The sequence below is a fragment of the Camelus bactrianus genome, chromosome 5 (genome assembly GCF_048773025.1).
Source record: "Camelus bactrianus isolate YW-2024 breed Bactrian camel chromosome 5, ASM4877302v1, whole genome shotgun sequence".
Taxonomy (NCBI): Eukaryota; Metazoa; Chordata; class Mammalia; order Artiodactyla; family Camelidae; genus Camelus; species Camelus bactrianus.
In genome coordinates, this window is record NC_133543.1 from 81,745,073 (window position 1) to 81,762,597 (window position 17,525).

At 36.2% G+C, this 17,525-nt stretch overlaps 1 protein-coding gene across 1 annotated transcript in view; it reads left to right on the top strand.

Annotated features, from left to right (window-relative positions):
- The window catches only part of GTF3C3 (general transcription factor IIIC subunit 3), a 30,825-nt gene extending 13,811 nt beyond the window's left edge, over positions 1-17,014 (top strand). Inside the window, exons 11-18 of the mRNA XM_010948691.3 lie at positions 1,178-1,380; positions 1,710-1,811; positions 2,449-2,584; positions 4,447-4,684; positions 5,291-5,481; positions 7,084-7,208; positions 9,323-9,475; positions 10,954-17,014. Coding sequence (XP_010946993.1) covers positions 1,178-1,380; positions 1,710-1,811; positions 2,449-2,584; positions 4,447-4,684; positions 5,291-5,481; positions 7,084-7,208; positions 9,323-9,475; positions 10,954-11,076 — 1,271 coding nt within the window. The 3' untranslated portion in view covers positions 11,077-17,014. The remainder of the gene's footprint in view (positions 1-1,177; positions 1,381-1,709; positions 1,812-2,448; positions 2,585-4,446; positions 4,685-5,290; positions 5,482-7,083; positions 7,209-9,322; positions 9,476-10,953) is intronic.
- The last annotated feature ends 511 nt before the right edge of the window (positions 17,015-17,525 follow it).

Genomic DNA, 17,525 nt, shown 5'->3' on the forward strand with positions numbered 1-17,525 from the left:
GGTGTGAAAGTGCTCCTGTTACTAATAGTAGATATTATATAAATCCTCTTTAATTATGAGCGTGATGCTGATGAAGGCTTCTTCCATTTTGAGCCTGTGTAGCTTGAGATGAGTGGAAGGTAAAACCTCAGAATCATCTTCTGATTACCAAAGTTAACCTAAAGATGATGGTCAGGAGATATTTGAGAAATTTGAGATTTGAGAAGACAGTTGGAGGTAAAATACTGTCTTAGGAGATCATGGCAGTGAAAAAGGAAAGAGGTGAAAGGGTGTAGGCTAGCGCTGGGGTCTTAGGGTGGAAAGAGAAATCTTGCAGGAATTCATCTTCAAGTTCAGATGATAAGACTTAATGGCTGATTGGCATAAAGTGTGAGGAATAGGGCCCAGTAGCCTCGCTTCTGAAAACTTATCTTTAGGAAAGAGTTGAGTGAGGTGAGAGGAGGTAGTCTGTATTGGAGATCATGAAACTTAGGAGCCTTACAGTTAACAAAAGTGAGCAAAGTGGACAAGTACGAGGCCTGGGGTCGGTGAGCACTGGAGAGCCCCGTCTAAAGGGTGCTGCTGTTTCTCAGCATGGCTGTGCACCATGTGGAAATGGGGTACCCACTGTTGCCAAATCCAGATTTTTCAAAAGAATTCAATAGCTGGATTTCATAAAAATCCTAATTCTTTAATATATAGACAGTTTATTGTTTTTAACAGAACTGTGGCCTAACAAAGCAAAGGTGTGGGTTAAATTGGTCTACCAGTTTGTGAACTCTGGCTTATATACATAAAGGTGTTTAATGCAGTGTTATTTGTTTGAATAAAAATTTGGAAATAAGCTAAATGTCAAATAGTATGGTTAAGTAAATAATTTAATTGAGTATTGTAACCATACAAAATGCCAGTGAAGACATGGGAAAATGTTGAAAGTATAATCCTAAATGAATAAGACAGAACCCCAACTTTTATATATGTACTGATTACATCCTTGTAGCAATTTGAATTAAGATTGAGTAATCAGTAGTTAGAGATTAGAAGGGATAATTGTTTTAAGATACTGGAAATATGCATACATTCTTTTTTGTTATAGTTTTTAAAATTGCTGTAATATTTCTTTTAAAACGGAGAAATAATTTTGGCCAGCTCACACATCTGTAGTTCGTATTAATGCTTTGTTTTAACGTCCTCTCAGAGTGCTTAAAGGCCTTAGGCTACATGGAGCGTGCCGCGGAAAGCTACGGCAAGGTGGTTGACCTGGCCCCTCTTCATTTGGATGCGAGGATTTCGCTTTCCACCCTCCAGCAGCAGCTGGGCCGCCCTGAGAGAGCTCTGGAAGCCCTGGAACCAATGTATGATCCAGATACTTTAGCACAAGACGCAAACGCAGCACAGCAGGTAGGCTGGGTGACACAGAAGGACGTTTTTCTCTTCTGTATTTTAGAACTTCCTCTTCAGTTAAGGATGGCTCTACAGCTTATATCCAAGTTTTATTTTAGTCTATTAAATTCAGTGTTTTTGAAAAATGATTTTGAATCTTAAGTTACAGGAACTCATTAGACATTGTAATTCATTGTTCCTAAAACACTGGATTTTAATTATTGTGAGAGAGCATAAAGCAAATGTTCTTAAGGTTTGGTTTCTAGGATGGAACTTTTCTATGCAGACAAAACAATTTACAACAGAGTAATCTTGTCATGCTCATTATCATGTGCCTCTTTACTTAGGAACTGAAGTTGCTGCTTCATCGTTCTACTCTGTTGTTTTCACAAGGCAAGATGTATGGTTATGTGGATACCTTACTTACCATGTTAGCCATGCTTTTGAAGGTGGGTAATGATCTTTCTTTTTATTAGCCTTGTTGACTTTTTAAATGTTTAGAATTTGGTTTAAACATAGATTATAGCTATTTTGTAACTCTCTTTTACTCTGTTAAAGTCAAACTTTTAAAGTGAATGTCAGATAAAGACAAAACACTTAGAAATTAACAGTATATAATTGAAAGTTCTACATGAAACTGTATAATGGACTATAAGATGATAAAATAAAATCTTTGCTGGTACATATTTAGAAAAGTGAGAACCGTTGTATCAATTATTGGCCTGGTGGACACTACTATGTGCCAAAATTGTTCATTTTGCAAACATGTTTTCCAGGTATGACATCCTTTCTGAGTCTGGCTTTTTTTGCAGGGAGGTGGTTGTGTGTGTGAGTGTGTGTGTATGTGTTATAAATTTAATGTGAATTGCCTTCCTTCTTCTTATTAAGGTAAGTAATGTGACCCAAATTCCTTTGGTAAGAGAAAAATAAGTACATTTATTCTCTTTTAGGTGTTTATCTGCACAATGATTTGGTCTTCTTTTTTCTTTACTAAAGCAGCTTTCAGGCGCACTGGTGGTACTTGTGTCCCATAGATTTTCTTTAAGAAAGTATGTACTGAATCTCAGATTATCATCTTTAATTCAGGTAGCAATGAATAGAGCCCAAGTCTGTTTGATATCCAGTTCCAAATCTGGAGAGAGGCATCTCTACCTTATTAAAGTGTCGAGAGACAAAATATCAGACAGCAGTGACCAGGAGACAGCAAATTGTGATGCAAAAGGTAATTAATTTCTTCCATGTCATTTCGTATGCTTTAGTGCATAGAACTTGACTAAGTTGAAAAAAGACATGAAGTAACACCTGACAGTGATCTAGTTGAAAATACACTCTTTTTAAATAAAATGGTATTTTCTAAATCCCTCAAGTAAAATAAATGCATTTGGTATTTCTGAAAATGAAAGAAAGAAAAGCTGTATGTAATTACTTTAGTTTTAAAAAATTAAACAGCAGGCATCTGCTTAGATCTTTCTGTGAAAAAAACTAAAACTTTAAATTTTGACATTTTAAGAAGAAAATATACCCTACTTTAAGAAATTTGTGAAGATTAGATGACAATACAGATTGCTTTATTTGTCTGGTCACTTCAATTACACATATTCCATTCTCTGTTAAATTCATTTTTGACAAATGTAGGAATAGTTGTGGAAACTCTGAAAATAAGTTGCTTTGACTCTATCTCAAGTCACATGACTTTAAAAGCCATCTATTTTTAGCTGGAAAAGGATCAAGTATGTTTGGGTAATACTCAGAGAACTTTGGAAAAGACCTAGGCTATAAACTGGAGAAATCAGTCTGGCAGAAAATTATTTCATTGTTAATTAATTCCACAGATATTAATTAAATCACTGTTAAAGGCACGGCCGTGTGCAATGGACAGGGTTTTGGAATCCAGAAGAGCTGAAATCTCTGTAAGCACAATGTAAGGACATAAGATAAGCCAAGTGTTGTGGGGGAAGAGAATCAGAGGAAAGTCATGGGGTCTCAGCTGCTTAGAGCCTTACCGTCTCTCCAGTTCACTGATTCTGGGCTTTATCCCAAAGGCTTCTGCCTGCAAATATGTATTTGGACTATGTTTCCTTAGGTTGTATTTTTTTCTTCATCTGATGCTGCCTGTTTTCTCTTTCAGTATTTCCTCATTTCAGGTCCATTGTAGGTTTTTCTTAGGCTCGTAAGGTTTTGTTTCGTTTGTTAGTTTCATTATGGTGGGGATCACATTACACTGGTGCATCATAACATAATCCAGGCCTCTTTATGTCACATGCATCTCAGTACTCTGATTGTTTCACTTAACATTCTCTCATGTTTTGTTCTGTTTGTAGCTCTTATAGTTAAAGAATGTGTGCTATTTCTTTGGATAGCAGTTCCGTAATTTATTTAGTCATTGTTATTTTTTGATTATATAGTTGGTCCCAGTAATATTCTTTTATAAATAATACTGTAGTGAGCATGTTCATGTCTATAGATTTATTCATATTTTTGACTAGTTGTTTAGGATAGATTCCCAGAAAGAGAGTAACTGGGTTGAAGACAGTAAAAAAAAAATTCTGGCTTTTGATATTTCTCAAGGGCTATAAAAAGGAGGTTTCTTATAAACAAATAAGGAAGAGAAGATTGTTAAAGCAAGAGAGAAATTCTGAGGCAGAGAGAGGAAAACTGCGTTTATAAGAAGATCAAGAACAATCTGAATCTCAAAGCATGAATTTGAAGTCCTTTGCTGAACAAACATTTGAATGCCTTGGATCTGACCTCAGTCATGGAAAGCATGCTCATCCTGCCCTGGAGGAGCGTGTACTCCTAGCTAACACTGAGAAACATGAGTGAAGTAGCTGGCCTTTATAGAGAAGAGATCAGAAGTGAGAATTACCTGGGACTGCAGATTGTTAGGCAGATAGAGCAGAAGGTGGTGACTTTGAGGGGTGTAAACAAGCAGCTACCTTCTCTTCGTTGCCAGAAGGATGTTGGCAAGAATTTAATCCTGTCAGGACTATAGTTTTTAAATTTACCTTCATGTGAATTTTTCTTTCTAATACTGCTGTTTCTGGAAATGAACTGTCTAATTGGTTTTCATTGGTCTCATTTTAGCAATATTTGCTGTACTCACGAGTGTCTTGACAAAAGATGACTGGTGGAACCTTCTGTTGAAGGCCATATACTCCTTATGTGACCTATCCCGATTTCAAGAGGCTGAGTTACTTGTCGATTCTTCATTGGAATATTATTCATTTTATGATGACAGGCAAAAACGCAAAGAGCTAGAATACTTTGGTCTCTCTGCTGCAATTCTGGACAAAAATTTCAGAAAGGCATACAACTATATCAGGTGATTTTCCAATAACTTATTTTGATTAGATTCTTTGATAAAGCATGTATATTTATTTTGACTTAGTCTCCCATTCTCAAGAATCAGTAAACTGTTTATTTTAACTCTCCTGTTGCTTACTGATTAATTCAGGTCATTGGTGGTTCTCAGAGGCATATATATATGAGAGCATGTTTTCTCATGTACTTAACCTATGTGCCTCAGTCTCCCCATTTATTATGATAAAACCGACATCATCATACCACCATCTTAAAGGATTGTTGTTAGGGTAAAGTGAGTTATTATGTATAGGGTAAAGTGAGTTATTATGTATAATGCCTTTTAACAATGTCTGGTACACATTATTATTGTTATTCAGTGTTCATTGTACTGCAGCTGTATTGGGCAGGGAGAAAAAAGGTGAAACTTAAACCACTTGATTCTGTTTTTTTGGTTTAAAATTTTTGTTGAAAAGCAGAAACAAGATGTAGAAATACATCTCTACCCTTGTTGAGGCATGGTGCATTTCAATGTTGGTAGGACAGCACTGAAGGGTTTCAATCTTAAAAGTCAGGAAGATTTATTTTTTCATTATTTTTTACCCTCACTCTCTTTCTGCAATTTTAGGATAATGGTAATGGAACATGTCAATAAACCCCAGCTCTGGAACATTTTCAATCAAGTTACCATGCACTCCCAAGATGTACGGCATCATCGCTTTTGTCTCCGTTTAATGCTGAAAAACCCAGATAATCATGCCCTGTGCGTCTTAAATGGACACAATGCATTTGTATCTGGTAGTTTTAAGCATGCCCTTGGTAAGTGTCCTGGCACATGACTTTGTCTGCCTCCCTCTGCCTCAATTTCATTGTCTCTAAAATGGAGATAATAATTGGACCTACCTTGTAGAAATTTGTGAAAATTAAATGAGGTAATATAAAATACTTAAAATAATGCCTGGCAAATATAATAAGTTGCTGTGTTTGCAATAATGGTAATAATAATAATAAATAATAATATTTATTTTTCTTATGATGCTTTGGTTTCAAAAGGCTAAAATAAGTCTTATAATTCACTTTAAAGGTCAGTAATTCTCCCTGCTAAGACTTGTTTGTTTTTAAAATAATTTCATTAATTACAGATACTATGCTACCTGATTTTAATTTGCTGTAGTAACAAAAAGGGACTTAAAATTTGCTGATAGTTCATTCCTTTAGGAGATAAGTCTTTATATCAAGATTTATTTGCATAGTTCTTACTAAGTCTAATTAAATGTAGGGAAAATTCATTGATCATTTATAGGAAATTTCTGTAATATCAGAAGCAAACAAGTACAAAAATACCTAACCAAATGTTTAAACTTAAAATGAGGCATGGATCTCCTACTGCTTAAGAGCTAGTATTGCTAAATTCACTTCTGGATATACTGTGATTTACCTATTTAATACTAAAACTATTTATGGTTTTTTTTGTGTGTATGGCTGCTGTTTTTATAATTGTTCAGCCAGTAATCTTGAACATCAGGTGTTGAAACTTTCCTTCACTGTGTGTGCTTCTTGAATTGTTAGCTTATATTAAGAAAATATAAAATATAAATTTTATTTTATTTTCCTATATTTAGAAACTTTTATACAAGGCAAAAATAAATGGCAGTCTACCATCTGTGCTACTAAAGAGATTTTGCAGTGCTGTGCCTTCTGGAATAGAAGTTTTTTGTTTTTTGTTTTTTGTTTTTTAAGATACAGATCACTCCTTTATAAGAAATATTTGCTTAAACTCCCCTATCTCATATGGTTAGGCTTTTGACATGAGATAATTACGTACATAGAATACATGGAATTCACAAAACCCTGAACTCTTATTTTATTATTAGATACATTTAGCTCTTCTCAGGAAAAACAAAGTAGTTGCTAGAATTCAGAAAATAACACCCAAAAACTGAAAAACAAAATAAAACTATATTTTTTTACCTCCATGATCTGTCACAGTTGAATTTATATGACAGGTCAATTAATTTTACAAAAGAATTTACCAGAAGACACATTTCCCCATTGGTTTTTAAATAGATTTAAGATCATAAGATAGGTATATGATCACAATTGATACATTGTTTTTTTTTTTTTGGAAGTATTACTCTACGTGGAAATGTCTGTGTCTAAAAGAAAGTTACTTTTAGTTACTTATATTTAATCTCATGGTCAAGATACTTTCACAGGTAAATCTTTCTAATTTTGTTATTTGTTATACATTATTATAAATTCAAATGAATGTGCATCTGGTGGGTATTTTAGAATGTACACCTTGCATATGTTAAAATAACAGTAATATTTGTTTAGCTTGAAAATATATTTGAGTAAGTGTTGAAGAAATAAGGGACAATGTTATTGTTACACCATCTGACATCACTGCTTATTTTTCAGGACAGTATGTGCAAGCCTTTCGCACTCATCCCCATGAACCTCTCTATAGCCTCTGTATAGGCCTAACCTTTATTCATATGGCATCTCAGAAGTATGTATTAAAGAGACATGCTCTTATTGTGCAGGTAATTCACTTGGATTTCTCATTACTTGATTTTATGTTCCTTAAAAATACTTAATGCTTTTGTTATCCTGCTTCAAAAGTAATACCTGCTTAGTACATGTGTTGGGAGTGTCCAACACCTACCCTGTGTTCAGCACTCATGGATCAACATCCAGTGGGGCTCGTGGCTCAGACTTGCACAGCATGTAGAAAGGGTAAACAGCCAGATCATAAGAGGGGAAGACACAGGCAGACCCTTGAATCCTGTGCAGGCTTCCTTATACTGTGGAGCCTTCTAGGTCCTGAAGATTTTTAAACTAGTTTTTAAAAATGCATTATGTTATACATATAGTAATGTATGAATGTGCCTGTGTGCCTGTGTGACTTACATCATCACAGAAAACTGTTCTTTTAAAGTTTTCTTAGTTCATGTAGGTGGGAGTTTGTTGTACTAATCTCTATTTTTGTGTGTGTTAAACATTTTCCACTAAAAACTGTTTCTAAAAAGCAAGTTTTATTGTAAATAGCATGATTCTTGGATTGTTTTAATTTCTTATGAGTCTATTCATGCTGCAGGACTGTAATTAGTTTTCTTTTGCACAGCTTAAAAAAAAAACTAGTTTCATATGTTTTACTGTCTTCCTACCTTTATATCATACCACAGGAGTAAAACCATGTCTCCTTACTTCTACCTTTATTTAGTATTATTTAGGCATTATATACTTGGGCCTTTTAATGATTAATGTGATAAAAATGTTTGAATTGTAACATTAACATGTTATTGTAACAGAAACATGTAACATGTTTTTTTTTGTCATTTTTTGGGTAATTTTTTATATTTGATGATTCATAGTACCTAAGAATAAAACAGCTGCGCACATTACCTAGTACTTTATTCACTAAATATTTGAATAGTCTTTTCAGTCGTGAAGGAGATTACCCTCCTGAATTTGTTAAAAATTTCATAAGATGCTGCAGGTAACTCCTATTATTGTATCAGAAGACCTACAAGTTCCTTTGGGTTGTGGCAATACTCTTTCTTTCTCAGATTTTTATCTTTAAATGTTTCATTTTTAAATATGAAGATTTGATATTTCTCTGAGATTAATAGTTTGTCTGATGTTACTTAACAGAATTATGTTTTTCAGTGGAGTAGAGGTCATATTCATGTACACAAATGAGTTTTTTTATTATGCAGAAAGTATGATTTGTTTATTGAACATAATTATCTTTATTCCTAAAATGCATTAATTCTGAGGAATTTCTTAATTTTTATTAATTTTATTTATGAAGCAAAATTTATGGCCATTTATTACATAGCAGATCACCCAGGGAATAACTGCATTTTATTTTCTATACACACAAATTAATTGAGGTACTCTTAATTCTTAGGTAATATATTTATTTAATTACTTACATAAAATACTTGCACTTTGCAATTTATAGCTTTCTATGCATGATAGAAGTTGAAACTGCATTAAGGGCGAAGTGAATACAGGAAGAGGCAAAGAAGCAAATTGCTTTTTGGACTGTGTGACATATAGGGAGCCTGAATCATCACAGCTATGCTCTGAAGTAATCAGCTTCTCCATAAAGCCTTTGAGTCAGAAGCTTTCAGGGGGACAAAAGATCAAGTGTTTCTAGGTTGAGGGACTGTTAAGGTTCTGAGAGGTATATGAAAGGTAGCATTTACCCAGAAAGGTTAGATTTTACTCAAGTGAATTTGCTCCTGAGGATGAAACTTTCTAAATTATCATTATAAGGGCTTGGATTTTATATTTTGCTCAAGCTTTCAGACATGCATCTCAAACCAGAAAGGTTACTTGGCCCCTAATGCCTCAAAAGCCAACTTGAAACCATAAAAATATATATCCTATGTGCTTACAGATTATGGACCTTAACAGCTAGTTGCAACAGTTGGCTTTATTTTCTGTGAATTCCTTTGTCCTCAGTGTAAAAACATCTCTTCACACCTTTGGAAGAGATCTTGACTACACAATGTAGGACACTACATTACAGACATATGTTCTTTTAGGTTGGGGGTATGTCTTTTTAAAAACATTTTTATTTCTACCACTTGGCAGAGACTTATCAAATGAGTGAATATTGAATTATTTATCTTGCTCTTTTTGGCAGGGCTTTTCCTTTCTTAATCGATACCTCAGTCTACGTGGGCCTTGCCAGGAATCATTCTATAATTTGGGCCGTGGCCTTCACCAGCTGGGGTTGATTCATCTTGCAATTCACTATTATCAGAAGGCCCTGGAGCTCCCTCCACTTGTGGCAGAGGTATTGTATGATTTACTTTAAAAAGTGAGGAGTCACTTCATTTCATCTATAGATAAGTGCCGTTAGCTCCGTGTTGTGGTCCAGATAGTGAGATTAATTATAGCTTATATATTAAAATGTACTTTTCCCTTATTGAATGCAGTTAACGTAATTACGTTTGGCAACAAGTAGTTCCTTGACATCCTGACCGTGTAACCTGATCAGCAACCATGTGGACATGTATAACTTGTGGTTATGACCATTTCAGTTTCCTAAGATAGTCCCTGTGGTTTACAGGTGTGAGCTGCTAGACAGGAAATCTGAGTATTGAGAAAATAGCCATTATTCATTTTCAAGTTAAAGTGTAACAAACATTTCTTCATAAAGATGAGAAACCAGTAATTTAATGTAGTTTTGTTTAAGCTAATGTAATATAGTTGAAGTGTTGCCAATGCTATGATAATCTGTTTAAAGTCTAATTTTTACTTTAATTTCTGAAAGAAAGTATATATTATTTTTTTGAGTTGCACTCATAATTACCACATTCTCTCACAACTGTTTTCTGTTATTCTTGTTCAATAAGCAAATGCATACACGTTTTATAGTTATGCTGATGAAATATATACACTTTTGTGTTCTTTATTTCATAAATACCTTTATGTATTGCTCCTTAAGTTTTACAGGTATCATTTTTCATTCTTACAGATGTTCTTTTCAGTTGTCCAAAATTTTGTATGGGGAAAATTAAAAACATAGATCTAATCTACTCCATTGAGTTCATTGCCTTGTTATTTAAGTAGGTAAAAAGGTAATACCATTCATAAAGTAAGCATTATAATCAATTTGGTGTTTGCCTTCCTAGACCTATTCTTATATATGCCTTTCTATTATATAGTACAGGTATTTTTTGCCGATCTGGTCATTTGTTATGATTTTTCTTTTTTTTTTTTTTAAACATTCAGAAGTCTTACATTTTCTGTGAAGTCATATCAGTCTTTCTTTTTTTCTTTTTTAAATGGGGTACTAGGGATTGAACCTAGGGCCTCGTGCATGCTAAGCACATGCTCTTACCACTGAGCTATACTCCCCACCCCCAACTTTTCTCTTTATAGTTTCTATTTTGCTATTATACTTAGAAGGACCTTTCCTACTCAAGATTATATTATTATTCAACTATGTATTGTTTTTTCTTTTACGGTTTCATTTTTTTACTCCTAAATCCTAATTCATCTGGAGTTTATTCTGCCATGGCTTTTGGGTGAGACTTTTCAACTTACTGATTAGACATTTTGAAATAGTTGATGATACAGTTACTATAGTGATGAACTGACTCAACACTGTCTGATAAAAATTTAGATCCAAGGTATATGCCTAGTTTCATAATTTTTTTTAGTATAATGAAAATTGTTAATAAATTTTGAACACTTATGAAACTGTGTATTTGCTGTAAAATTGTCCTGGTTGTCAGTTTGAAATATAACTCATGTATTTTCCCCCAGGGTATAGAAGCTGACCAGTTAGACTTACGAAGAGATATTGCCTACAACTTGTCTCTCATCTATCAGAGCAGCGGGAATGTTGGGATGGCTCAAAAGCTTTTATATACTTACTGTTCTATATAAAGCCCTCTGCTGGGAAAGGAGCCTTGGGCAGCTGTGTGCATGGACCAGTATTTTCTGTCTCAGGACTTACTATTAATCCAAAATGGAAATGATAATTTCAGAATTACCCATTTCATTTTTAATATGTGATAATGATCTTTTGGTAGATAAACAAAACTATAATTTCTACAAGAATTTTTACATTGTTCTGTCATTTTCCTTTACCATTTTTTGGTAAGTTGTCCCTCAAACTGAAGTGGATGGTATTAGCCATTGAGCCAGCATGAAGTTGAATACACTAATTTTTTCTCACATCGTTTATTTATCTGGGTATTTAATACTATATATCAGACCCCTGCTATGTTCCAGGTACTGTGATAGATGTTTGGAATACAGTAGTAAGATAGAAGTTACCTCCCAGTGCAATTCTTCAGATACAGACCTGGAGCATATATTTATTTGAAAGAAATGTTGATACATTTCTATGTACACCATTGTTGTCAGTCATCCATTTCTTAGTGCCCTATCACCTGGGCAGTTTTTCACATACAAAGAAAAGAAGGTTGCTTAGTAAAGGAAAGACAGGTTGGGACTCTTTCTGATGTCAACACAATTATATAACTTAATTACCTCCTTTAAAATTATTTTAAGTGGTTATGTGGTGGGGAGACAGGTAATTGAGTTAATCTTTTACTTTTTACCTACATGTATCTTAGCTATAGACTGAGACCTGAGACGCTGGGCTTAATTCCAAACACCCTGCTCTGAGGCAGATGAAAAAAAATGCACCATCAGTGTTTGGCTTTCTGACAAAAAAATAGAGAAGAGCACTCTGTGCAGTAACATGCCCTGACTGGAAGACTGGGGAATTGTATGTGTGGAGGGAAGTGTTGCCGACAGAGTGAAAAAGGTTAAAAACCCTTTACTTACGTCAGATATTGTGTATTCTTGAATATAAGGTAACAGTACGTGTTAGATACACTGTTGGTTTAATAAGAGCTTTTTAGAGTTTCTTTTTAACAAATGCTATAATAAATGTGCATGTAGATTATAAGACCCAGTCCAACCGTGGGAGGAAAACAAATATGAGACTTTGGATCAAAGAAGTACAGTGGGGCTTTGTAGGAATTCTGACCACTATTTACACTTAATCCATAACTTTGTAGTTGAGAAGCAGAATGTGTTCGTAGTAAGTAAGTAAATGTATCATGTACTCTGTATGTATGTGTGTGTATATATGTGCTTATATAGAATTTAAATAAATTTTATTTTTATAATTAAATCAATCATTTCATATGCTTATATGTATTTTATTTCATGCCATTTGCAGGTATTGATAAAGCTAACTGCTGGAGTAGTAAGATAGATTTGTGTCTTGGAATCCTGTGGAATTGAGTATTCTGTGTTCAGAGTTTCTTGAATTAAACTCACTGGGCCATAACTCCAGTATCTGCTGAATAGTCTTGGAGGACACAATAAATCTCTCTGGCAGTCTTCTAAGAGAAAAGTTGGTAATTGCATGAGTTTAACATTTAAGATCAAAGCTGCCATTAGCTCAGTGTTTCCTGTGCTACTACATGCTGAGTACAATGCCAGATGTTTTAGATACATTATCTCTGATTTTCTCAGAGAATCACCTGCAAGGTAAGTGTTACTGTTGTTGTTGCTATCATCCCCATCTTATTAATGAAAGATTAAATAGCATGTTCAAGGTCACTAGCAAGCTACTCCTTGCTCAGAGATGTTCCTTTGGAGGAATACACTTGCTCCAGTTTAGAGTAACCACATAAAAATTGAACATTAAGTTTAAAGAAAAAGGAGATGAGCAGTTGTTTTGTCTGTATTTTCAGGCCTTCCACCTATTAAAAGCCCTTGTAGAAAACATCTATTGGGGTGTCTTTTAAAAAGCTGATAATTCATATCCTTCCATCTGTGGGGTCCTGACACCCACTTTATTAAAGCCATGAGGTTCTTTTCTTCTGGTCTCAGTTGATTCAGCAGGGAACCTGTTCCTGAATTAAGCTGGGCCAGTCAAGAGTTTGCACCCTCCTCCTCCAGGAATTTTAGAATTGAGATGGAGCATTTCTGTGGGACTGGAACTTGAGAGCTATGAGGACTTTTTCTGCCTTCCCTTGTGGTCCAACTAGCAGTTAACCCATTGCGTTGAGAAAATGCCTGTGCACTGATAGAAACAGAGATCAGGGATGGAGAGAGCACTCCCGGGGGCCCTGGGGATTTCCCCGTTTTCCATTCCCATCTTTTCTAAGGCTCTTCTTTCCCTCAGGTTCTTTCTACAAGATATCCCCGATTCTGTAACAAATTTCACTTTAAAGTTTACACTAGCTTGAATTTTTCTCTTATTTGTGCCCCAAAAGTCCTAACTGATCTGTGAATACTCCGGCTTCCTTTTCATTTAGCACTCATGCTTTCTAACTTTTTTCACAAGAAGGAAGTTTGTAGCAACCAGGGACGATGTTGCTGGATTATAAGTAGTGTTATGAAGTCTAGTCCATAATAGAGGGACTTCTGAAAATTTCAGAGCAGGAACAGTAGAAATGTGCCTACTGTCTGGTGGTGTAAAGTCAGTTAGACCATAGAGTTGTTCGATCACTATGCTTCTTACAGTAGTTAATTCTTTAAGAAGCATAATAGTCATCAAGGTAGAAAAGCATGAAAAAGAAGGGGTTAATGCCCAAGTAGCTGAGATATGATAAGGGATAACCATCAGTGAGTTTCATCTCCAGGCCCATAGTCCCAAACCAATTGCTGCTATGCTATGAAGTTGCAAATTGTAGTTTTTGAGGCATACTAAAGAAAATCAAATAAACTGAATTTTCTGAAGCAGGCAAAAGATACTAGAAGCCACTTGAGCATGATATTGATCTTGACATAATTCTAGCCAATTTGTGTGCATGTAGGAGATGTTCTTCAGTAGATATGCTCCCTTTCCTTGGAAGGGGACTTGATGGCTTAGGGGACTACTGTAGGTTCACTGTATCTGGATTTTAACAGTATTTGAGGAAGCCTGTTGTGATATTCTTGTGGATTGAATGGAGAAACGTGGCTGGTTGACCTTCAGCCATCAGAGTGATCAAAACCAAGGAAAGAATCTTGATAGACTAATGTCAACTGGAGAGAAATCACAAATGATATGCCACCAGGTTCCTTAACATCAACAATTTAGATGAAGATAATAAGAGGTTGTCAAATTTACATGTGAAAAAACTAAAACTTAACAGTAAATACCCATATTAATGAATCAAGAATGACAACTAACAGTTTAGAAAAAAAATCATGCACTTAAGTTCAAGAACATCAATTTTAAAAATGCAGATAGTGGCTAGTTTACAGGTAACTCATTGAAAGTAAGAGTCTCCTTCACTCTGGTCAGATTCCACTCACATAAAACCTCTCCAGAAAATAACAAATGAAAGTGAGGGTTCTTTAAAAAAATAATAAATGGAGAACTCTAGAAGGAAATTAAGATGCCCAGCCTAGAATATAGAAGATCCAAAAGGGAACATTATGGTTCTTTTCAAATAGTAAGTGGAAGACATGCAGGAGAGTGATTACTCTTATTCTGGGTAACCCAGAATAAATGGCATTTCCTTTTTTTCTTAGTCTAGATAATAAGACATTTCCGTAATATTGTCCCTCATTTATCACCTGTACAATCACTGGCAGTTTGGCATCTTCTGTCCAGCACTGAGGTCTTTTTGGATGACAACCAGCTCACACTTCCTCCTCCTCTGGAAATGGCCCTCAATAAAGATGAAGTCCTCCTGGCCACTCCTAATTCAACTTGACCCAAGTCGGGCCAATCATATTCTCTCTTCTGATATTTTGAAGCTTAGCCTTGAGAGATGATGGCTACATTGAGTGTCTTAAGAACTAAATTACACCAGCGCAGTACATTAAGAAAAAGGCTGGCAGAGCCCTGCTGCTGAGGCTACTGGAGTGCTTCCATCACAAGTCAATTCTTCATTTGATTCTCTGAGTTAACTGTATCTTTCCAGGAGGTTCTCTTCCTTACGTAAGTCAGCGTGCCCATCAGGTTCTCCAGGAAGCAGGTGTTGCAGAGTACAAAGGTGTACTGATGAGTGACACTTGTGAGGAAAGGAGGCGCAGCCTTGGGCAGGCAGGGGAGCCATCAGACTTCGATGCAGATTTGACGCAGGCTGAGCCAGCTCAGCCGGGCGCTCTGGAGCAGATTGCCTCTTGGAAGGGTCCCCTAATAGTGGATATGAGTAGGCCCTTGTATTCCAGCCTCTTGCTTGGTCATTGCCTTAGAAGTCCCCAGAAAAGAGCACAATCTGGGTTATTTACCTCCACTTTGCTCAGTCATTTGCCAGACTGAGAAGAGCATGACCTTGGCTCAGAAGCGGAGGCACAGCTTGAAGTCGCTAAGAGCTGAAGACCATCAACTAGCCACACCTCTGGTCTACAGAGACACCCCAGAGGTTTCAAGACCAAAAACACCCCAAAGACAAAAGCAAACCAAACAAAAAATACAGAAGAAACTCAAGACTACAGAGAATAAAAGACAAGCAAGTGAAATAATTTTGGAAAGTAAAAAGCAAATGGGCAATTGGTAACCAACTTAACAAGTGGGAGAAAAAGGAAAGCTAAGTGCCCACAGGAGGTGGTGGGGAGGCAGCTGGAGGCAGGCTGATTCAAGCCCTGAGAGGCTCATGCATTAAAGACATTAGGCGCTTCCAAAGGTAAGTGAGGTGGGGCTAGAAAAGGATGGAGCAGTTGAAAGTCTGTTAAGAAGCTGTGAGGTCCTCCTAGTTACCCTATTCATATAGAGCAGGTCACTATTTCACCCCTGCCCTGCAGAACGCCGGTGGTTTATTCTCTGGAGCTTTAGATTCAAGGCCTCTGGATTCAGGAATATAAGGCTGAGCTGAAGGCAGAGGTTACACCAAAAGCAGAGGATTAAGTCAAAGTCTACACTAAACGACAATCTCAGCTTCCTTCTATTGAGCTCCCAGAAAAGTGACAGCCAAGCTAATAACCTCCTAGCAGATCAGAGGATTCCTCTCAGAGGACAACATGGCCCAAGGAGAAAGACCTGTAGGTACTGACAGTTGGGAGGTTCCCAGTGAAACCCCTGGTCCTTCTGGAAGCCTGCCAGTGGATAAACCCCTCTCACTGCCACTGAGATCCAGTCAGTTCGGAGGCACCTTGCCGCTCGTCTGAACAGGCTGCTAATGATCATCGGAGTGTGAGGAAAGCCTCTGGAATAACAGGGACCCATATAAGTAAGTGATGGGGGTGGGGGAACTCAGAACAGGTCTAGTGCAGGAAGCAGGAAAATAAAGAAAATATAATTAATATTCCCAGATGAGAAAATACTGTATACATGAGAAGAAATGCTGTAAAAAGGGATACTCAAAGAATAAAAGAGAGCTTTATGAAATTGAAAATGTAACTGCCAGAATTCATTCAAAGAAAGGGTGGGGGAAAAATAGAATTAAACAAAGATGAAATGGAACATTGAAGAGATGAAAAAATTTCAGATAAGAAAATTAAAGTTGACAAAACAGTCTAAATTACAAGTTCTTTGTGGCAGTTACTATATCTTATAAATTCATTTCTATTTCAAGGTGTTTGATGGCTTGATTATAAATACTTCCAGTGGGAGGAACAAACTCCTGCAATGATCTGTTTTATATGCAGTAGGAGGTAGGACATTCTATAAACTTAGAATTGTACTTCATCGTTTCATTGTCAATACAGTTATGCCAGCTTTTAACATTTTCCAAAAAAAATAAGCTTAACTTTTTAAATTTGAAGACAAAACATTTCAATCTCTCTCTCTCCACATTTGGGCAACCATATCCCCAAAGCTACTGTCTTTGCACTGCTCTCCATCAGCAAGAGGACAGCTGGAACCCTAACGTGTTTCTTGCTGCACATTTTTTGGCCTTGAGCAAAAAAAAAAAAAAAAAGAAAAGTCTAGCAGCTACCAAGTTACCCACATCCTGCACAAAAAGGTTTTTTTCACAACTTGAAGATTGGACTCAAAATTTACCCTGTTCTTGGTCTCAAGATAAGCAAGCTAAGATCAGAGTAAGAATTAGCAAGATCACTCGCCACTTTAGTAAAGACAATCAGGTGTTTGTATTCAGAAAAGAGGGGTCAAGCAAGCGAAGAGAGGAAGGAGAAAACAGATGAAGACCTCTCTGAATCAGCGACCGCAGCTGCGTCAAGAGGGCAGGAGGGAGCCAGTCCTGGGATAGCCAGTCCTAAGGGTGTCAGTTGTTTGTTGCCTCTTTCTAAAGCTGCTTAGTGTTGTAGACTAATCTCAGATTCTAGTTTCAGAGGGGTTTGAATGTTTCTTATTTAAGCACACCTGCAGACAGTTGAAAGAGGTATTTTTCTAATAACATGCTTTGCAGAATTTGTTCTCTCTTGTTTGGCAGAGATGCTTGTTAAGTTTATGTGTGGGTGAGGCACGCTACCGC